Source organism: Lepidochelys olivacea (assembly GCF_965140295.1).
Source record: "Lepidochelys olivacea isolate rLepOli2 genome assembly, chromosome: 14".
NCBI lineage: Eukaryota > Metazoa > Chordata > Testudines > Cheloniidae > Lepidochelys > Lepidochelys olivacea.
In genome coordinates, this window is record NC_140424.1 from 33905547 (window position 1) to 33929512 (window position 23966).

Here is a 23966-nt window from a genome sequence, read left to right on the forward strand (position 1 = left end):
GGAGCTGTAAAGGTATAGGGATGTTGGGTCTATATAGAGTCTATGGGAGTGCAGGGGACTGTATGAGTATTTAGCTAGCTATATGCATAGGTGACATGTACTAATGTAGCTCTCAACCTTCCCAGACTACTGTACTGCTTGCAGGAGTCTGATTTGACTTGCATACCCCAGGTTTCCCTTTACTTAAAAACGATGTGCTTACAGAATCAGACATAAAAATATAAAAAGGGTCACAGCCCACTGATACTGAAAAGTTGCTTCCTTTCTCATTTTTACCATATAATTATAAAATAAATCCACTGGAAATATTGTACTTACATTACAGTGTATAGTATATAGAGCAGGGGTAGGCAACCTATGGCAAGCGAGTCGATTTTTAATGGCACTCTGCTGCCTGCCGGGTCCCAGCCGCTGGCCCCGCTCAGCCTGCTGCTGAATCCAGGCTGGGACCCCGGCAGGCAGCAGCGTGCCATTAAAAATCCTACCTGCTCTGGCCCGCTCTTCTCCGCCTCCCCCCCGCGGGGGCAGGGTGAAGAAGTTTGGTCCTGTCGGCTGCTGCTGCAGAGCAGGCAAGCTCCCCCTCCCCCGCTGTGCTGGGTTCCTGCCCCTCCTCTTCTCCCTCCCTGCCCCCGATCAGCTGATGGCCCTTGTGAGGGAGGGGGAGAAGTGGAGCTGCAGCACCCATGCTGCTCTGGGGAGGAGGCGGAGAAGAGGTGGGGATGGGGCCTTGGGGCATATCCCCTCCAGCCCCCTGCCGTGAGCTGCTCAGGGCAGGGGGCTGGGAGCACCCCCATGACCCTAGCCCACACCCACAGCCCCCTGCCCTGACCCCTTCACCCCCACACACACTCCCAACCCTCTGCCCTGACCCTTGCCCCCCCACACCTACCCAGCTCTCTGCCCTGACCCCTGCACCCCCTCACACACACCCAGCCCTCTGCCCTGACCCCTGCACCCCCCGCACACACCCCCAGCCCTGACTCCAGCACCCCCACACATACCCAGCCCCCCCCACACCCAATGCCCTGACTCCTGCACCCTCCTCACATGCCCCCAGCCCCCTGCCCTGACTCCTGCACCCCCCACACATACTCAGCGCCCCCCACACCCTATGCCCTGATTCTTGCACCCCCCACATTCCCACCCCCACCCTGAGCACCAAACGGGAGCTCCTGCACCCTCCACACATCCCACCTGCACACCTTGCACCAAATGGGAGCTGCCCAGGTAAGCACTCTACACCCAAACCTCCTCATAGAATATCAGGGTTGGAAGGGACCCCAGAAGGTCATCTAGTCCAACCCCCTGCTCAAAGCAGGACCAATTCCCAGTTAAATAATCCCAGCCAGGGCTTTGTCAAGCCTGACCTTAAAAACCTCTAAGGAAGGAGATTCTACCACCTCCCTAGGTAACGCATTCCAGTGTTTCACCACCCTCTTAGTGAAAAAGTTTTTCCTAATATCCAATCTAAACCTCCCCCACTGCAACTTGAGACCATTACTCCTCGTTCTGTCATCTGCTACCATTGAGAACAGTCTAGAGCCATTCTCTTTGGAACCCCCTTTCAGGTAGTTGAAAGCAGCTATCAAATCCCCCCTCATTCTTCTCTTCTGCAGGCTAAACAATCCCAGCTCCCTCAGCCTCTCCTCATAAGTCATGTGTTCCAGTCCCCTAATCATTTTTGTTGCCCTTCGCTGGACTCTCTCCAATTTATCCACATCCTTCTTGAAGTGTGGGGCCCAAAACTGGACACAGTACTCCAGATGAGGCCTCACCAATGTCGAATAGAGGGGAACGATCACGTCCCTCGATCTGCTCGCTATGCCCCTACTTATACATCCCAAAATGCCATTGGCCTTCTTGGCAACAAGGGCACACTGCTGACTCATATCCAGCTTCTCGTCCACTGTCACCCCTAGGTCCTTTTCTGCAGAACTGCTGCCTAGCCATTCGGTCCCTAGTCTGTAGCTGTGCATTGGGTTCTTCCGTCCTAAGTGCAGGACCCTGCACTTATCCTTATTGAACCTCATCAGATTCCCTTTGGCCCAATCTTCCAATTGGTCTAGGTCCTTCTGTATCCTATCCCTGCCCTCCAGCGTATCTACCACTCCTCCCAGTTTAGAATCATCCGCAAATTTGCTGAGAGTGCAATCCACACCATCCTCCAGATCATTTATGAAGATATTGAATAAAACCGGCCCCAGGACCGACCCCTGGGGCACTCCACTTGATACCGGCTGCCAACTAGACATGGAGCCATTGATCACTACCCGTTGAGCCCGACAATCTAGCCAGCCAACCCTGGCTAATCTAGCCAATCCTGCCCCAACCCTGAGCCCCCTCCCTCATTCTAGCTCCTGGCCAGACCCTACACCCCAACCCCCAGCCTGCTTCTTCACCCCCAGCCCTGTGCTCAGTGCACTCCCACCCTCAGCTCAGTGCAGAGAGAGAGGAAGAGAATGAGCTGGAACCAGGGAGAAGGTAGGTACCCACTCTATGTGTGCAGGGCCGGGATCCCAGACCGGCAGCGGGCTGAGCGCGGCCGGCAGCCAGGACTCTGACTGGAAGGAGCTGGTGGACAGAACCCCAGACCGGCAGCGGGCTGAGCGGTAGCAGGCTGAGCCGCTTAGCCAACTGCCAGTCTGGGCTCCCGGCCGCTGGCCCCGCTCAGCCTGCTACCGGCCTAGGTGAACGGAACCCCAGGCTGGCAGCGGGCTCAGCGGGCTGGCGGCGTAAGATCAGCATTTTAATTTAATTTTAAATGAAACTTCTTAAACATTTTGAAAATGTTTACTTTACATACGACAATAGTTTAGTTATATAATATATAGACTTAGAGAGAGAGACCTTCTAAAAATGTTAAAATGTATTACTGGCACGCAAAACCTTAAATTAAAGTGAATAAATGAAGACTCGGCCCCCCACTTCTGAAAGGTTGCCGACCCCTGATATAGAGCAATATAAACAAGTCATTGTCGGTATGCAATTTTTTTGTACTGACTTACCTGTTGTAAATCTAGGTAAATATCTAGATGAATTGATGTACCTCCCGGAAGACCGCTGCATACCCCCAGGAGAGGCACATACCCCTGGTTGAGAACCACTGTACTAACTAACTAACTGAGGGTATCTGGGTGAGGATAAAAAGGGAAAAGAACATTCGCAATGTTATGGTGGGGGGTCTATTATAGATCACCAAATCAGGAAGAGAAAGTGGATGAGGCATTTTTCAAACAGGTAACAGGATTAGCTAACACTTGAGTTTGTACTGATGGGGGATTTTAACTTCCCTGATATCTACTGGAAGACTAATACAGCAAAACATAGTGTGTCCCGCAACTTCTTAGCATGTGTACGGGACAGCTTTCTGATTCAGAAAGTTGAGGAATCAGCTAGGGGGTCGTCCCTTTTGGATCTGGTTTTGACCAACAGGGATGAATTAGTTGCAAACCTGAAGGTGGTCAGGAACTTGGGAAGAAGTGATCATGATCTGATAGAATCATAGAATCATAGAATATCAGGGTTGGAAGGGACCCCAGAAGGTCATCTAGTCCAACCCCCTGCCCCTTAGAATTCAAGATCCTAAGGAAAGGAAGACATGAGAACAGCAAACCAAGGATACTGGACTTCAGAAAGGTGGATTTCAACCAACTCAGAGAAATAATAGGCAAGGTCCCATGGAGAGACCAATTGGGAAGAAAAGGAGTAGAAGGGGGCTGGCAGTTCCTAAAAGATGTAATGCTAGATACTCAACATCAGAGGAAAGACAAGAAGAGCCACAGGAGGCCAATGGGGCTGCACAAGAAGCTTTTTAGCTATCTAAAACCCCAAAGGAATACATACAGGGAATGGAAGGAGGGGCATGTCACCAAGGAAGTATACACATGGGAATAGCGTGAGTGTGTAGGGACCAAATCAGGAAAGCCAAGGCAAAGAATGAGTTACAGCTGGCAAGGAACGTTAGAGACAGCAAGAAGGGGTTCTACAAATAAGTCAGACGAAAAGAAAGATCATGGACGATGTGGGTCCACTGCTCAGTGGAGAAGATGAGTTGGTAACAGAAGGTGATAGGAAGGCATAGCTGCTCAATGCCTACTTTGCTTCTGTCTTCTCACAAAAAATAACAGGGCGGATGACTAGCAAAGTTACCATAGACAATAAAGGGGAAGGGACGCAGATCAAGATAAGTAGAGAACACATCAGAGATCTTGTGACTAATTTGAATCTATTCAAGTCAACAGGGCCTGATGCTATTAATCGCAGGGTGCTGAAGGAATTAGCTGCAGAAATTTCAATCGCTGGCAATAATATTTGCAAACTCATGGATGGCAGGAGAGGTCCTGGAAGACTGGAGAAGGGCTAACGTAGTGGCCATCATTAAAAAGGAGGAGCCGGGGAACTATAGACCAGTCAGCCTGACTTCAATAGCTGGGAAGCTACTAGAGCAATGTATAAAACATTCAATTTGCAAATACCTGGAGGATGAAGGGGTGATCACTAGCAGCCAGCATGGATTTACCAAGAACAAATGCTGCCAAACCAGCTTTCTTTCTTTTTGACAAGGTAACTGATTTGGTGGATGGGGGGAATGCGGTGGACATAATATACCTGGACTTTAGCAAGGCTTTTGATACAGTCCCACATGACAGTCTGACAGGAAAGCTGGAGAAATGTGGGTTCGGCAGAACTACCATCGAGTGGATACATAATTGGTTAAACACCCGCAAACAAAGAGCAACTATTAATAGAATGATGTCCAATTGCAGGGAGGTCTCAAGTGGGGTTCCACAGGGATCTGTTCTGGGTCCTGTTTATTTAACATCTTTTATTAATGACATGGTTGTAGAAATAGAGAGTGTATGGATCTAATTTCAGAGTAACAGCCGTGTTAGTCTGTATTCGCAAAAAGAAAAGGAGGACTTGTGGCACCTTAGAGACTAACCAATTTATTAGAGCATAAGCTTTCGTGAGCTACAGCTCACTTCCTCAGATGCATATCGTGGAAACTGCAGCAGGCTTTATATATACACAGAGAATATGAAACAATACCTATTCCCACCCCACTGTCCTGCTGGTAATAGCTTATCTAAAGTGATTTCCAGCACAAATCCAGGTTTTCTCACCCTCCACCCCCCCACACAAATTCACTCTCCTGCTGGTGATAGCCCATCCAAAGTGACAACTCTTTACACAATGTGCATGACAATCAAGCTGGGCTATTTCCTGCATAAATCCAGGTTCTCACATCCCCCCCACCCCCATACACACACAAACTCACTCTCCTGCTGGTAATAGCTCATCCAAACTGACCACTCTTCAAGTTAAAATCCAAGTTAAACCAGAACATCTGGGGGGGGGGGTAGGAAAAAACAAGAGGAAACAGGCTACCTTGCATAATGACTTAGCCACTCCAAGTCTCTATTTAAGCCTAAATTAATAGTATCCAATTTGCAAATGAATTCCAATTCAGCAGTTTCTCGCTGGAGTCTGGATTTGAAGTTTTTTTGTTTTAAGATAGCGACCTTCATGTCTGTGATCGCGTGACCAGAGAGATTGAAGTGTTCTCCGACTGGTTTATGAATGTTATAATTCTTGACATCTGATTTGTGTCCATTTATTCTTTTACGTAGAGACTGTCCAGTTTGACCAATGTACATGGCAGAGGGGCATTGCTGGCACATGATGGCATATATCACATTGGTGGATGTGCAGGTGAACGAGCCTCTGATAGTGTGGCTGATGTTATTAGGCCCTGTGATGGTGTCCCCTGAATAGATATGTGGGCACAGTTGGCAACGGGCTTTGTTGCAAGGATAAGTTCCTGGGTTAGTGGTTCTGTTGTGTGGTATGTGGTTGTTGGTGAGTATTTGCTTCAGGTTGCGGGGCTGTCTGTAGGCAAGGACTGGCCTGTCTCCCAAGATTTGTGAGAGTGTTGGGTCATCCTTTAGGATAGGTTGTAGATCCTTAATAATGCGTTGGAGGGGTTTTAGTTGGGGGCTGAAGGTGACGGCTAGTGGCGTTCTGTTATTTTCTTTGTTAGGCCTGTCCTGTAGTAGGTAACTTCTGGGAACTCTTCTGGCTCTATCAATCTGTTTCTTTACTTCTGCAGGTGGGTATTGTAGTTGTAAGAAAGCTTGACAGAGATCTTGTAGGTGTTTGTCTCTGTCTGAGGGGTTGGAGCAAATGCGGTTGTATTGCAGAGCAGACTGGACTTCTACATAGAGTGCTTCCGCCGACGTGCACGGGCTGAAATTGTGGAAAAGCAGCATCACTTGCCCCATAACCTCAGCCATGCGGAATGCAATGCCATCCACAGCCTCAGAAAGAACTCTGACATCATAATCAAAAAGGCTGACAAAGGAGGTGCTGTTGTCGTCATGAATAGGTCGGAATATGAACAAGAGGCTGCTCGGCAGCTCTCCAACACGAGTTTCTACAAGCCATTACCCTCTGATCCCACTGAGAGTTACCAAAAGCAACTACAGCATTTGCTCAAGAAACTTCCTGAAAAAGCACAAGATCAAATCCGCACAGACACACCCCTGGAACCCCGACCTGGGATATTCTATCTACTACCCAAGATCCATAAACCTGGAAATCCTGGGCGCCCCATCATCTCAGGCATTGGCACCCTGACAGCAGGATTGTCTGGCTATGTAGACTCCCTCCTCAGGCCCTACGCTACCAGCACTCCCAGCTACCTTCGAGACACCACTGACTTCCTGAGGAAACTACAATCCATCGGTGATCTTCCTGATAACACCATCCTGGCCACTATGGATGTAGAAGCCCTCTACACCAACATTCCACACAAAGATGGACTACAAGCCGTCAAGAACACTATCCCCGATAATGTCACGGCTAACCTGGTGGCTGAACTTTGTGACTTTGTCCTTACCCATAACTACTTCACATTTGGGGACAATGTATACCTTCAGATCAGCGGCACTGCTATGGGTACCCGCATGGCCCCACAGTATGCCAACATTTTTATGGCTGATTTAGAACAACGCTTCCTCAGCTCTCGTCCCCTAAAGCCCCTACTCTACTTGCGCTATATTGATGACATCTTCATCATCTGGACCCATGGAAAAGAAGCCCTTGAGGAATTCCACCATGATTTCAACAATTTCCATCCCACCACCAACCTCAGCCTGGTCCAGTCCACACAAGAGATCCACTTCCTGGACACTACAGTGCGAATAAACAATGGTCACATAAACACCACCCTATACCGGAAACCTACTGACCGCTATTCCTACCTGCATGCCTCCAGCTTTCACCCTGACCACACCACACGATCCATCGTCTACAGCCAAGCTCTGCGATACAACCGCATTTGCTCCAACCCCTCAGACAGAGACAAACACCTACAAGATCTCTGTCAAGCTTTCTTACAACTACAATACCCACCTGCAGAAGTAAAGAAACAGATTGATAGAGCCAGAAGAGTTCCCAGAAGTTACCTACTACAGGACAGGCCTAACAAAGAAAATAACAGAACGCCACTAGCCGTCACCTTCAGCCCCCAACTAAAACCCCTCCAACGCATTATTAAGGATCTACAACCTATCCTAAAGGATGACCCAACACTCTCACAAATCTTGGGAGACAGGCCAGTCCTTGCCTACAGACAGCCCCGCAACCTGAAGCAAATACTCACCAACAACCACATACCACACAACAGAACCACTAACCCAGGAACTTATCCTTGCAACAAAGCCCGTTGCCAACTGTGCCCACATATCTATTCAGGGGACACCATCACAGGGCCTAATAACATCAGCCACACTATCAGAGGCTCGTTCACCTGCACATCCACCAATGTGATATATGCCATCATGTGCCAGCAATGCCCCTCTGCCATGTACATTGGTCAAACTGGACAGTCTCTACGTAAAAGAATAAATGGACACAAATCAGATGTCAAGAATTATAACATTCATAAACCAGTCGGAGAACACTTCAATCTCTCTGGTCACGCGATCACAGACATGAAGGTCGCTATCTTAAAACAAAAAAACTTCAAATCCAGACTCCAGCGAGAAACTGCTGAATTGGAATTCATTTGCAAATTGGATACTATTAATTTAGGCTTAAATAGAGACTTGGAGTGGCTAAGTCATTATGCAAGGTAGCCTGTTTCCTCTTGTTTTTTCCTACCCCCCCCCCCAGATGTTCTGGTTTAACTTGGATTTTAACTTGAAGAGTGGTCAGTTTGGATGAGCTATTACCAGCAGGAGAGTGAGTTTGTGTGTGTATGGGGGTGGGGGGGATGTGAGAACCTGGATTTATGCAGGAAATAGCCCAGCTTGATTGTCATGCACATTGTGTAAAGAGTTGTCACTTTGGATGGGCTATCACCAGCAGGAGAGTGAATTTGTGTGGGGGGGTGGAGGGTGAGAAAACCTGGATTTGTGCTGGAAATCACTTTAGATAAGCTATTACCAGCAGGACAGTGGGGTGGGAATAGGTATTGTTTCATATTCTCTGTGTATATATAAAGCCTGCTGCAGTTTCCATGATATGCATCTGAGGAAGTGAGCTGTAGCTCACGAAAGCTTATGCTCTAATAAATTGGTTAGTCTCTAAGGTGCCACAAGTCCTCCTTTTCTTTTTGGATCTAATTTGCAGATGATGCAAAGCTAGGGAGGGTTGCAAATACTTTGGAGGACAGAGCAAAAACTCAGAGGGATCTTTATAAATTGGAGAACTGGGCTACAGACAAAATGAAATTCAACAAAGACAAATGTAAGGTGCTACACAACTGTGAAGCCTTGATCTTGCCTGTTTTCTTTCCTAGGAGCAGGTTTTCCAATTCCCAAGCCCGACATGATCTCCTGGAGGAAATGGAGAAAAGAGCTGTGGGTCCCAGACTCTCAGAACTCTGAGGAAAGTGTGACCCTGAGGAACACCCACACAGGTGAGGAATTGGTTAAAGTGATACAGAAACCATCCATTGTTGATGTAAACAGCTGGAATTCCCACAAAGGCCCCATTCGCTCCTCTGCCTCATCTTACCCAGGTCAGAATTGTCCCCAGCAGGAGTTGTATCCTCCTGGCAGACCTCATGCATGGCTTCCCACCCATCCTGAGTGGCACCTGGCAGTAGCTCCCTTCCCTCTGAATACTCGGATGATATGTGGAGGCAAAATTGGTTCCCTCCTCTCTGTCTTCTGAAGAACGATTTGGGGGCAGGATTCAGCTCCTGATTCTTAATCTCCCCAGCAGTTAATTCAGTTTATTTCCCACCCTCCTGTCTTGTCTACACCAGGGGTGAGGTCACAAAGGGGTGTGGATTTTTCACATCCCTGAGTGACATAGTTAAACCAATGTAAGAATCATAGAATCATAGAAGATTAGGGTTGGAAGAGACCTCAGGAGGTCATCTAGTCCAACCCCCTGCTCAAAGCAGGACCAATCCCCAACTAAATCATCCCAGCCAGGGCTTTGTCAAGATGGGCCTTAAAAACCTCTAAGGATGGAGATTCCACCACCTCCCTAGGTTTCTAGTGTAGACCTGGCCTTACTCAGTACATCGATGGGTTAACAAAGACATTAGCTGGGATTATCAATTTATAATGTCAGGTTAATGCAGCAGCTAATTGAATCCTGAGGTTGACAAAAGGAAAACCTAAATCCTAGTGTAAACAGAGCTAGGTTGATGAAAGAATTCTTCTGTCGACCTTGCTACTACCTCCTGGGGAGGTGGATTACCTATGCTGAGGAGAGAACCCCTCCCATCAGCATAGGTTGCGTCTAAACTGAAGCACGATAGTGGCACCATTTTAAGTGTAGACACACAGTTTAGTGAGTGTAGGCCAGGAGTTTCTTTTTTTACTTTAGAACTTGACCAAGAGAGAGTCCATGAAGGAGTGGTAAATTGAGCTTGTCTTGTCTTAAGGAAGTACAGAGACCAAATTGGTTTCTTTAACCACAGCTTGACTGCTACTACTTCCTTCTTAAATCTCACCAAGATAGCTATTATTCTACTCTTCTTACTACTCAGCCACACACATACAAAGTATGTGAGTTTTACAAATGATATCACAACAGAGGAGATTATCGAGCCAGGCTTACAACTAACAATAGCAGCACCCAGTAGCATGTCTATATCATGGGCAGCACTCACTGATGTAGATGGCAGACTTGGGGTTTAGGGAACTATTAATGGTGCCATTTCCCAGAAACATATAAACTCACTCAGTAAACACCCTCACACCCTAACAAGTATCCCTCTCTTACGACGACAAGAAAAGAGTTCACAGTTCTCCTGCTGCATGGTTCTTTAGGATCTTTCGCTCTCATGACTGCAGTTACTGGAATCAGGCGATGGAGTAGCTTGGTCAGGGTTCTTGATGCCCACAGAGTTCTCTCAGACAGTAGCAGACTGGTCAGGAAGGTATAGCCAATTAATGGAGTCTTCACTTCTTCATACTCAAAGGGAACTAAGAGGGTTCTTTTCATAGATGTTGTTGGTGACCCGAGAGAGCACACGTCTCTTCTCCAGGGTCTTGACCTTCACAGTGGAGGATGATTCCCACTTACACCATCCTACGGTCCACCTTCATAACTCGTTCAGTGGCCTGTGCCTTCCAGATACAGTCAATATGTCCCAGTCCTCTCACATCAGCAAGCATTAGGCCTGGGGTCTCTATGGAAAGTCCCATTCGGGGATAACCATTGTCTCGAAAGATCCTCTGTTGCAACTGCAATGTCTGATAGGCCATCTGGTGGCTAATAAGGCTTGAGCTCCAACTTAAGATTTTCCCACACTCCGCACGTTTGTATCATTTCTCTTTAGTGAAGATTTGTGGCTGTATCATGGTTGCATTAAGGTCCTCCGAACCTTACTGTTTCCTGGCTGATTCCTCTGCTGGGAGTATGAGAAATTTTCCCTTTGGTCCTTGCCGATACTATTCCATGTGGTTCCATTTACTCAAGGCTGAGTATTCCCCTCCTCATCCTTCCTCACACCTTGCAGTAGCTCCCTTCCCTCAGAGTTTTAACTCAGGACATAGAATCATAGAATATCAGGATTGGAAGGGACCTCAGGAGGTCATCTAGTCCAACCCCCTGCTCAAAGCAGGACCAATCTCCAATTTTTGCCCCAGATCCCTAAATGGTCCCCTCAAGGATAGAATTCACAATCCTGGGTTTAGCAGGCCAAAGCTCAAACCACTGAGCTATCCCTCCCCCCGCCCCCGACATGGCATTGAACTGGTTTCTCCTTGCCTCTGGGGAGAAGTTCTTGGGTTTGTTTGTTTGGGGGGGAGAGGAATTCCGCAATTATTTTGATTTATTTTCCCTGTTTCCTTAAATATATAAAATGATGGGGTCTAAATGAGTTGTTACCACTCAAGAGAGAGATCTTGGAGTCATTGTGGATAGTTCTCTGAAAACATCCACTCAATGTGCAGTGACAGTCAAAAAAGCGAACAGAATGTTGGGAATCCTTAGGAAAGGGATAGGTAATAAGACAGAAAATATCAGTTGCCTCTATATAAATCCATGGTACACCCACATCTTGAATACTGTGTGCAGATGTGGTCGCCCCCATCTCAAAAAAGATATATTGGATTTGGAAAAAGTTCAAAAAAGGGCAACAAAAACTATTAGGAGTATGGAACAGCTTCCATATGAGGCGTGATTAATAAGACTGTGACTTTTCATCTTGGAAAAGAGATGACTAAGGGGGGACATGATCGAGGTCTATAAAATCATGACTGGTGTGGAGAAAGTAGATAAGGAAGTGTTGTTTACTCCCTCTCATAACAAAAGAACTAGGGGTCACCAAATGAAATTGATAGGCAGCAGATTTAAAACAAACAAAAGGAAGTATTTTTTCACAAAATGCACAGTCAACCTGTGGAACTCCTTGCCAGAGGATGTTGTGAAGGCCAAGACTATAACAGGGTTCAAAAAAGAACTAGATAAGTTCATGGAGGGTGGGTCCATCAGTGGCTATTAGCCAGGATGGGCAGGGATGGTGTCCCTAGCCTCTGTTTTCCAGAAGCTGGGAATGAGTGGCAGAGGATGGATCACTTGATGATCACCTGTTCTATTCATTCCCTCTGGGGCACCTCGCATTGGCCACTGTCAGAAGACAGAATACTGGGCTAGATGGACCTTTGGTCTGACCCAATATGGCCGTTCTTATGTTTTTATGTTCCCATTCCCCTTTCTGATGTTCCTTTTCTCCCTGGCACAGGGAATGACTCCTTTCTGGATTCTCTCTCTTTCCCAGCAGGTGATGGGATGATGAGTAAGATTAAGGAGGAGAATCCTCAGCAGGAAGGTCCTGAGGAAGTGGAATCACACGGGACGGTATTGGGAAGATCCAAAGGAAATATTTCCCAGAGACCCAAGCAAGGAGAAGCCTGTGGGAGTCAACACAAGTCAGAAAGGCTGAAAGGAAACCAGCCAAGGAAAAGACGTGCTGAATCCATTCATCCAGGAGATGGTTTGAAGGATGGTAAAGAGACCATGATCCAGCCAAAGATCCACACTAAAAAGAAATCATATAACTGCCCCGAGTGTGGGAAAAGCTTCACTCAGACATCAAATCTTATTATACATGAGAGAATCCACACAGGGCAGAGACCCTATAAATGTCTTGAGTGTGGGAAAAGCTTCAGGCAGAGATCAGACCTCAGTAAACATCAGCGAATCCACACGGGAGAGACTCCTTATAAATGCCCCGACTGCGGGAAAAGCTTTAAGCAAAGATTCAGCCTCATCGTACATCACCGAAGTCACACTGGCGAGACCCCTTATAAATGCAATGACTGCGGGAAAGGCTTCACCCAGAGCACCAACCTGGTTTCGCACCAGAGGATCCACACGGGAGAGACACCCTATAAATGTGCCGACTGCGGGAAGAGCTTCAAGCAAAGATTCAGCCTCATTGTACACCAGAGAAACCACACTGGAGAAAGAGCCTATAAATGTGCTGACTGCGGGAAAAGCTTCAAGCAGAGCTCGGAGCTCATTTCGCACCAGAGAATCCACGTTGGAGAGAGACCCTTCAAATGCACAGAGTGTGGGAAAAACTTCAGTCAGAGCTCAGGCCTGATTAGACATAGGAGAACCCACACGGGAGAGAAACCCTACAAGTGCATCGACTGTGGCAAAGGCTTCAGTCAGAGCTCGGGACTCATTAGGCATCGGAGAACCCACACAGGGCAGAAACCCTATGACTGCCCTGAGTGCGGAAAAAGCTTCACTCAGAGCTCAGCCCTCATCGTACATCAGAGAGTCCACACGGGAGAGGCACCCTATCGATGTTCTGTCTGTGGGAAAAGCTACAAGGTGAAGGACTCCCTCATTTCCCACCAGAAACTCCACACAGGATAGGAGGCAAAGGGAGCTCTCAAAGCAGGGCAATGGGTCTGTGCCCTCCTGAAGCAAAGTATAAACATACTTCCTTTGAGGAAGCTCTTGGGAGGGGAGCAAGGGGGATGAAGCATAGGCACCGAGTCCAAGAGAACTCCAGGGCTGGAGCACCCACAGAAAAAAAATAGTGGGTACTTAGCACCCACTGGCAGCCCTATGGGTCAGTGCCTCCCCCTCCCCCCGAGTGCCTCCAGCCCGTCTGTGGTCCTCCGATCGGTTCCTCCCCCTTCCCCCAGCACCTCCCGCAATCAGCTGTTCTGTGGTGTGCTGCAGGCTTTGGAGGGGGAGGAGCAGGGGCAAGAACAGGTGGGAGGAGGGGGGCAGAAAGAGGTGGTGTGGGGGTGGGGCCTACACAGCAGGGGTTGAGCACCCCCCGGGATCTCTGTAAGTTAGAGACTCTGGGGTGGATGGTTTCAGTTTGGGGAGAAGGGGTTGGTGGGACCTGTGCGTTAGAGTCAGTATAGAGATGCGACACTTCCTGAAGTCTTTTTGGTTTTCCTTTGGCACCTTTCCTGCGAGAGGGAAGAAACAAAGCAGCTCAGGACAGGACAATTGCAGGCTGCAGCTACACAGAGCAGTCGGCAGTTTGGTTACCTCATTGCATGCTGTACATCATGTCCATAATAAAGGATTGATCTTGACACTTCTGCTCATCAGAAAGATACCACATGGTACCAGCAGTGGAAGGCACCCACCATGCTAGAAGACCCAGTGAGAGAAGTCACATTGCAACGGCCGCTACAGAGCCTTTACAAGTAACTTCTCCACCCGCCCTGAGAATCAGAGGAAATCTGGATTTGCCTGAAAAGGATTCAAACTGCAGTTTGAGCTGCTTATGAAAGCCAGCCCCAGGGACAAATAAAGTGGAGGCCAAGCCAAAGATTCCTTTGATCCTTACCGTGGCAGGCACAGAAATCCCAGATGGTGATGGAGAAAGAAAGGAAAGTTGTGCAGAAATATCGAAAATGTTTGAGGCTCATTATGTTCTTAGAAAACAATGTTACTTATGAGAAAGAGAGAGAGATGGGTCCGGATAAGAACACAAAATGAAGGGGAAACAACAGGGGAGTTTTGTCAAAGATTTAAAGCTAAAAAGTCAGTCCTGTGACTAAGGAATCATAAAAGATTCTCTCATTCAAGACCAGAGTAGCCTGGGGTGTAACAACAAGAAAGGCTGTGAATGGTTATTAAGGAAGATGGAGCTGTCACTAGAAAGGGCAATATGTAGAGGTGAGCCCCTGTGTTTTCAGTTTAAACTGATTTTTACTGAAAAATTTCCGGGTTTTTTTTATTCCGTTTTTCCTGATTTTCACTCTACTTTTGTATCATTCAAATATATAAAAAATAACATGTTTTATTAGGGAAATACCATACATGGCATGAGATCTATGTATTATGATCATACATTAGTTTGTGTGTGTATGCGAAGCTGCCTGTTGAAGTAAGCCTATGTATTAGTCTAGAAGATACACACAATAAACGGGCGGGCACGCAAGTGCCAAATTGTGTGCGCATCTGAACGTACTAATGAATCTCACCCACCACGTATATATTTCAAGCTGTTAGCAGATAACGGGTTAAAGATTTGACACACTAAAATGGGAAGAAAACAAAAATCTGAATATGTATCCAAATATGTTTCAGAACCAAGGAAGTATTCGAAAGTTTAAAAAAAACAAAAATAGGAGAAAGGGATGAAGTTGAGTGTATGTGCTGCAAATGGTGTGGCCCAATTATTATATGTAAACATTTATAGGCCAATAGTTCTAAGTCTACAACAGTAAACTGTTTATTCAAATTAAAAGCCTTATTTGAGAATTAGAGATACATTGTTTTTTAAACTCAGTGGTGGTGTTGTGTTTTGAGTTCTGTTTTAGTTCTGCAGCAAACCACACTAATAAATGGAATTCAAAGCATTAATCAACTGAATACTTTTCTCCCCAGTCTTTCCGTCCACCAAAATAAACCCCGATATTTACCCAGAAAAGTTATTAATAGTTTTTTGCACTGATTTTCACCTGGTTTTGTTGTGGTAATAACACTGATAAAATCTCGGGAAAAATTAAATTAAACAAAAACTGAAAACGAAGGGCCCTATGTATAGACCAAGCAGCAGAACAAACAAAGGCAAACAAAAAGTCTAGAGAGACACACAGAGCATATTGCTTTGGCTTCTATAGCTAAATCAACAAGCGAAAAGTTCCCAGAAAATCAATTGGCCAGGGACAGAAAATGGAAAGCAGGAAACAACGTCAGTGATGTGGCAACCAGTATGATTATAGAAAATATCCAGCATTTGGGCAAATATGTAGAAACTATAATAAACCCAACCATTATACTAAAATGTGGAGAGAAAGCAGGAAAGTTTATGTATTAAGTGCAGAAAGGGATTCCTCAGGAGAAAAGGAACTGCTGTTCTAAAGCAAATAGAGGAGGGTGAAAACTCAAAAGATTGACAAGATGCAAGATAGACACTGGTGCACAAATAAATGTATTAACACAAACTGAAATAGAGAGATAAAAGGAACATGGAAAAGTGGAAGAGTCAAAAACATCTGTGAAGACTATGATGAAGGAACAATTCCAGTGTTGGGAAAGTGCACGCTGACGCTTCAATGCAAATGATAAAATGATAAAACAAGAGTTTGTGGTGGTACCCAGAGGCCAGCCCAGCCTTGGGCCTACACATGTGTCAGGAGTTTGGTCTCATTAAGAGGATGCATACCTCAGATAGACAGAAAGACAACGCAGAACCAGATATGAAAGTATGAAGAGCAGCATATGAAGTTGTATTCACAAGAAATAGATGCCTCCCAGTAACAGACATAAGGCAGGTGGAAGAAGATGCAGAACCTATGGTACATACTACGTGAAAAGTTTCGCACCCCTTAGGAAAGAGGGTAGAAGAGCTGTGAAATATGACAGTAAATGGTAGGATTTGGAGAATCGAAGAGCCAGCAGTTTGGGTTCCCTCCTTAGTAACTGTAGAGAAAAAAGGATGGAGACTGTGGCAGTGTATGGTTCCTAAGGTGCTGAATAAAACCAGAAAAAGTACACTTGGCCACAAGAAGTGAACTACTGTCTAAGATGGCAGGAGCCAAACTCCTCACCAAATTAGATGCATTGGCAACGTAGTGGCAGACCCTCTTAGACCAATGGTCCCCAAACTTTTGAAGGTTGCGCCCCCCCTTACCCCTGCCAGCCCTCCACCTCTCCCCCAAGCCAGGCCTGGGGGTGGGTCTGGGGCCAGGAGCACGGCTGTGGCCAAGGCTGGGGGCGGAAGCGGAGTCATAGCCAGACTCTGGTGGGGGCTGGCAGCCAGGTCTGAGGCCAGGTGCGGCTCTGCTCCCAGCCTTGGTCCCAGCCACAGTTGCTGGTCAGGAATGGAGCCGCAGCCAGTGGCCAAGACTGGGGGTTGGCGCAGGGCCCAGAGTGGAGCTACACTGAGCCTGGTGATGGGGCCAGGGCCAGGAACATGGCTGGGAGTGGGACCGGAGCAGAGCTGGGGGCAGGGAAGGGCTTGGTGTCGCTCCCTCCCCGCCCTCCTGTGGGGGATGGCCCAGGTCCTGCCGTGCCCCCCTGGATGTTCCTCCATGTCCCCCTAGGGGACCATGCCCCACACTTTGGGGACCTCTGTCTTAGAGAGTGCTCCAAGATCTACACTTTCAACACACCAATTACCCACTGATTAGCAGATACTGGTTCTGAAGACTAGGCTGCCTTTCTGTAGAGGTTCATTTCCAGCAGTTATTCACTGTCCAATAAGCCAAATGCTGGAAGGTCTGGCAGATGTCATAGTGTACATTGATAATATACTGATTTGGGGCAGCATTGCCTTTGAACATCAGGACCCACAGAGGAGAGTACTGGAAATTGCAGGAGGTAAGGATCTTACACTGAAATGATGTCCATTTCAAACCATGGAAATAGCCTTCTTGGGAAAGAGACTGACAACAATGGGAACCAAAGATTTAGGCAATACTGAACAGGCCAACACCTGATGATAAAAGGGGAATTCAAAGGCTGCTAGGCATGCTGCATTATGTCAGCAAGTTCATACCTAACTATACAGCTCACACAACTCATCTATGACGTCTCTGCCACAAGGTCACCATATGGAAGAGTATTCAGTGATTTAAAGCATATTATGACATCAGCTCCAATACTGCAAACTCCACAAAGTGTAGGACTGGAAAAGAGAAAGCCAGTATTGGGATATACTTTGGGGAAGGGCCAAGGCTGCCTCCTAGTGGACAAAGTCCAGGCTCTCAAAGCATGCCCTATCCCAACCACAAAGAAACAGGGCTGAAGGTTTTGGGGACATGCAGTTTACTACTGCTGATTTGTAGCAGGGTTTTCTATGATAGCAGCCCCCCTTCATTAACCTAATTAAGGACAGTAGCCCCCAGGAAGATTCACTGGCCTGCAAAAGGGCCTTTGAGAAGTTGAAAAACCATCTATGCAAAGAGCCTGTCCTGTTCAGTCCCAGCTTCTCAAAATAATTGATTTTGCAGACTGACATAATCCCAGGTAGTTAATGGAGTGGAAGATACTGTACTCTATCTGAGCAACAAACTGTTCCCTTGGGAGTGGGCATATTCAGTAACAGAGAGAAAAAGACTTTGTGACACAGAAGCTCCTTGGCAAAGGATCCCCTGTTCTTTGCCAACAATTCTGATCTCAGACCTGACAAACTCACTGCACCAAACACATCTTGCAGAATATTGATCCATAAGAGTAGCATGTAAGGTATCTACAGAATGCTCATAACTTGTTAAGATTCATAATCATTGTGAGATGTATGTACAGGTAATATTTAAAGAATAATGTATTGAGATTGAAAGTATGCTTCATGGACTTGGAATAAAAGTTAGTCACCATGGAATAATATGTCTTGGTGATGGCCCACTCACCCTGGTTAGTCAGTGATGTAATCCTTGCTCCATCCCAAGACTTTCCATGGAAAACCATCAGTGACAACTGTAAACTGTCTAAACCACTTGGAGATAAAGAAGAAATATTACAACAGACAGAATCACCCTGCCTCTGAACAAAGCCTGGTTCAGTATAATACAGAATGAGGAAAGGTCCTCTGGATTCATTCAGTGAGGAACCATCTTGTGGAATAAGGGTGTTTTTATGAAAGTTTTAGTTCCTGGTTCCTGTGAAGCCAGCCAGCTCTGTAACAGCCTGAACTTTTGGCAGAAAACCTACTTCATTATTAGATAGGAGAGGTAACAAGTAATAAATGTTGACCCAGGTTCATGGTTTATGATTTTGTTGTGTATTGTAACCATTTGTTTCTATCGCTCGCTCTCGTTTCTAGGTAAGTCTCCATTCTTTTAAAATAACCCTACTTTTGTTCCATTACAAGCATCCACAAGCTGTGTGGTTTACAGCAGCAGTGGTTTAAAGTTAAACTGGGGTACACAGCTCCTTTGGGGGCAGAGGAGCTGAGATTTCTGTGAGTAGCCAGTATCGGGTTGGATATCACAGGGGAATGTTTCAAAGGGACTCAAGGACAGGGATGCATCTCTTGTTAACCTGCAAGGCAAAGACAGGGCTGGCCTCACCCAGAGGAGAGGGCCTGAGTGGCTGACAGGCTGATGGTGTTAGGGAGCTAACACCCCCACCCCAGGGCAGGCTCCCTGGGACACATTTAAAGGGGGAGGGTGTGACATGGGATATACAAACCCCAGCCTGGACAACATGACTGTTACCAGCTGTGAGCAGTCGAAGGGTGGTGGGGAGCTTAGGAGCAGCTGCAGCCCCCAGTCCCCAGAAACCAGCAGGAGGAGGAGATGGGAGTGTGATACATAAAGTGGGGGGGAGCAGCTCTCTTTGATGGTCACCTGCAGCCAGGCTAAACAGGCCTCCACACCTAACTCTGTTCCTGAGCCTCCTACAGGAACTCAGCCAGAGCTGGTGGAACGAGACTCCAGACCAGAGTCTATGGCAACAGTTGTAGATCCAGTTCCTGGGACCCAGCCAGAACGAGCCCAAGGATTGGAACTGGCGGAGCAGTCAGCACCAGAGCCCATGCTTGCAACCCCACCAGAGTCAGGGGAGCCAGCACCAAAGGGTGCCACAGAGCCTGCACCTCCAGCAGCAGCTAAATCAATGCAAGAGGCTCAACCGGAGCCTGAAATACCACCTAGTGCACCAGCAGAGAGTGGTTCACAGTCAACAGAAACCCCATCACCTGCATCGCTTCCAGTGGGACCAAGCCCAAGTCCACAACCCAGAAAGGAACTAATGTCTCCAGCATCAAGGGAGCAGTTCCAGGCAGAGCAGGAAGCGGATGAGAGATTCAAGGGAGCTTGGATGGTGGCACAGAGCAACCCACCACCTCTCAGCTCTTCTAACAGGTCCAGATTTGTTATAGAAGGAGGACTCTTTCTGGTGGGCACAAGGAGGACTGACAATGTCAGAGACAGTTGGTAGTTCCAACTAAGTGTAAGGAAAAGCTCTTGAGCTTAGCCCACGATCACCCCAGTGGCCATGCTGGGGTGAACAAGACCAAGGACCATTTGGGGAAGTCATTCCACTGGGAGGGAATGGGCAAGAATGTTTCTACCTATGTCCGGTCTTGTGAGGTGTGCCAGAGGGTGGGAAAGCCCCAGGACCAGGTCAAGGCCCTTCTTGAGCCACTCCCCATCGTTGAGGTTCCATTTCAGCGGGTAGCTGTGGATATTCTGGGTCCTCTCCCTAAGAAGACACCCAGAGGAAAGCAGTACATACTGACTTTCATAGATTTTGCCACCCGATGGCCGGAAGCAAGAGCTCTAAGCAACACCAGGGCTAAAAGCATGAGCCAGGCATTGACAGACATTTTTGCCAGGGTAGGTTGGGCCTCCAACATCCTTACAGATTTGGGAACTAACTTCCTGGCAGGGACCATGAAGGGTCTTTGGGAAGCTCATGAGATAAACCACTTGGTTGCCACCCCTTACCACCATCAAACAAATGGCCTAATAGAAAAGTTTAATGGGACTTGGGAGGTCATGATACATAAATTCATGAATGAGCACTCCAATGATTGGGACCTAGTGTTGTAGCAGTTGCTCTTTGCCTACAGAGCTGTACCACATCCCAGTTTGGGATTTTCACCTTTTGAACTCGTTTATGGCCATGAAGTTAAGGGGTTATTATAGTTGGTAAAGCAGTAACGGGAGGGGGTTACATCTTCTCCAGGAACTAACATTTTGGACTTTGTAACCAATCTGCAAAACACCCTCAGAAACTCTCTCGCCTTTGCTCAAGAAAACCTACAGGATGCTCAACAAGAGCAAAAGGCCTGGTATGATAAACATGCCAGAAAGCATTCCTTCGGAGTAGGTGACCAAGTCATGGTCCTGAAAGCGCTCCAGGCCAATAAGATGGAAGCATTGTGGGAGGGGCCATTTATGGTCTGAGTGCGCCTGGGAGCTGTTAATTACCTCATAGCGTTCCCAGACCCTACCCTAAAACCTAAAGTACACTATGTTAATTCTCTAAAGCCCTTTTATTCCCAAGAAATCAAGGTTCTCCAGTTTACAGCCCAGGAGAGATGACGCTGAGTGTCTTGAAGAAGTCTACTATGATGGAAAAAGCAACGGTTGCATGGAAGAGGTGTGCCTTTCCATGACCCTTGAGTGTAAGCAGTGACAGCAAATCTACGAGCTGTGCACCAGCTTTGTGCCAATGTTTTCAGCCACCTCAGGATGGACAGAATGGATGTACCACTCCATTGACACAGGCGATACTCGCCCAATTAGAGCCCAACCCTACCGAACGGCTCCTCAACTCAAAACCGCAATAAAAAGGGAGATCAAGGACATGTTACAGATGGGTGTAATCTGCCCCTCTGAGAGGGCATGGGCCTCTCCAGTGCTTCTGGTTCCTAAACCAGATGGGAAAATTCACTTTTGTGCTGACTACCGTAAGCTAAATGCTGTAACTCGCCCAGAAAACTATCCAGTGCCATGCACAGATGAGCTCCTGGAGAAACTGGGATGTGCCCAATTCATCTCCACCTTAGACTTAACTAAGGGGTACTGGCAAGTGCCGCTAGATGACCCAGCCAAGGAAAGGTCAACCTTCATCACCCATGTAGGGCTGTATGAATTTAATGTGCTCCCTTTCGGACTGCGAAATGCACCCACCACCTTCCAGAGAATGGTAGATAACCTTCTGGCTGGATTTGGGGAATTTACAGTCGCCTACTTTGACAATGTGTCTATATTCTCAGATTCATGGGCAGAACACCTCCAAGCTGTCTTCCAGTGCATAAGGGAGGCAGGATTAACTGTTAAGGCCAAAAAGTGTCAAATAGGCCTAAACAGGCTAACATACTTTGGACACCAGGTGGGTCAAGGCACTATCAAGCCCCTACAGGCTAAGGTAAATGCTAGCCAAAATTGGCCTGTCCCTAAATCAAAGAAGCAGGTCTAATCCTTCTTGGGCTTGGCTGGGTATTACCGACGATATGTACCAAACTACAGCCAAAATGCCACCCCACTGACAGACCTGACCAGGAAAAGACAACCAAATGCAGTTCAGTGGACTAAGAAGTGTCAGAAAGCCTTTAACCAACTTAAGGTGGACCTTACGTCTGACCCTGTACTGAGGGCCCCGGACTTCAACCAACTGTTCGTCATAACCACAGATGTGTCCAAGCATGGTGTGGGAGCAGTTTTAACGCAGGAAGGACCAGATCAACAATTCCATCCTGTTGTGTTTCTCAGCAAAAACTTTCTGAGAGTGAAAGCCACTGGTCAGCCTCAGAAAAAGAAAGGAGGATAAAGGAGGATATTGATATAATAGGCATCACAGAACCTGGTGGAGTGAGGACAATCAGTGGGACACAATCATTTCGGGGTACAAAATATATCGGAAGGACAGAACAGGTCGTGCGACGGGGGCAGGAGGAGTGGCACCATATGTGAAAGAAAATGTAGAATCAAATGAAATAAAAATCTTAAATGAATCCACATGTTCCACAGAATCTCTATGGATAGTAATTCCATGCTCTAATAAGAATATAACTGTAGGGATCTATTATCGACCACCTGACCAGGACAGTGATGGTGACAATGAAATGCTAAGGGAGATTAGAGAGGCTATCAAAATAAAGAACTCAAAAATAGTCAGGGATTTCAATTATCCCCAAATTGACTGGGTACATGCCACCTCGGGACGAAATGCAGAGACAAAATTTCTCGATACTTTAAATGAGTGCTTCTTGGAGCAGCTGGTTCAGGAACCCACAAGGGGAGAGGCAACTCTTGATCTAGTCCTGAGTGCAGTGCAGGATCTGGTCCAAGAGGTAACTATAACAGGATCGCTTGGAAATAGTGACCATAATATAACAACATTTAACATTCCTGTGGTGGGAAGAACACCTCAACAGTCCAACACTGTGGCATTTAATTTCAGAAAGGGGAACTATGCAAAAATGAGGAGGTCAGTTAAACAGAAATTAAAAGGTACAGAGACTAGAGTGAAATCCCTGCAAGCTGCATGGACACTTTTCAAAGATACCATAATAGAGGCTCAACTTAAATGTATACCCCAAATTAAAAAACACAGTAAAAGAACTCAAAAAGAGCCACCATGGCTTAACAACCATCTAACAGAAGTAGTGAGAGATAAAAAGGCATCTTTTAAAAAGGGGAAGTCAAATCCTAGTGAGGTAAATAGAAAGGTGCATAAATACTGCCAAATTAAATGTAAAAATGTAATAAGAAAAAACAAAAATGAGTTTGAAGAACTGCTAGCCAAAAACTCAAAAGGTAATAACAAAATGTTTTTTAAGTACATCAGAAGCAGGAAGCCTGCTAAACAACCAGTGGGGCCCCTGGACAATCGAGATACAAAAGGAGCACTTAAAGACGATAAAGTCATTGCAGAGAAACTAAATGAATTCTTTGATTCAGTCTTCACGGCTGAGGATGTTAGGGAGATTCCCAAACCTGAGCTGTCTTTTGTAGGTGACAAATCTGAGGAATTGTCACAGATTGAAGTGTCACTAGAGGAGGTTTTGCAATGAATTGAGAAACTTAACAGTAACAAGTCACTGGGAACAGATGGCATTCACCCAAGAGTTCTGAAAGAACTCAAATGTGAAATTGCAGAACTATTAACTATGGTTGTAACCTGTTCTTTAAATCAGTTTCTGTACCCAATGACTGGAAGATAGCTAATGTAATGCCAATATTTAAAAAGGGCTCTAGAGGTGATCCCGGCAATTACAGACGGGTAAGTCTAATGTCAGTACCGGGCAAATTAGTTGAAACAGTAGTAAAGAATAAAATTGTCAGACACATAGAAGAACATAAATTGTTGGGCAAAAGTCAATATGGTTTCTGTAAAGGGAAATCATGTCTTACTAATCTATTAGAGTACTTTGAAGGGGCCAACAAACATGTGGACAAGGGGGATCCAGTGGACATAGTGTACTTAGATTTCCAGAAAGCCTTTGACAAGGTCCCTCTCCAAAGGCTCTTACATAAATTAAGTTGTCATGGGATAAGATCCTTTCATGGATTGAGAACTGGTTAAAAGACAGGGAACAAAGGGTAGGAATAAAT

At 46.5% G+C, this 23966-nt stretch overlaps 1 protein-coding gene and 1 pseudogene across 2 annotated transcripts in view; one reads left to right on the top strand and one right to left on the bottom strand.

The window, feature by feature from the left end:
• The window catches only part of LOC311530624 (uncharacterized protein), a 28650-nt gene extending 14915 nt beyond the window's left edge, over positions 1–13735 (top strand). Inside the window, exons 2-3 of the mRNA XM_084647450.1 lie at positions 8804–8923; positions 12248–13735. Coding sequence (XP_084503576.1) covers positions 8833–8923; positions 12248–13356 — 1200 coding nt within the window. The 5' untranslated portion in view covers positions 8804–8832 and the 3' untranslated portion in view covers positions 13357–13735. The remainder of the gene's footprint in view (positions 1–8803; positions 8924–12247) is intronic.
• LOC311530633 (C-type lectin domain family 2 member D-like) overlaps positions 1–23966 on the bottom strand; it is an 839985-nt pseudogene that overhangs the window by 609649 nt on the left and 206370 nt on the right. The gene's annotated exons all lie outside the window — the stretch shown is intronic.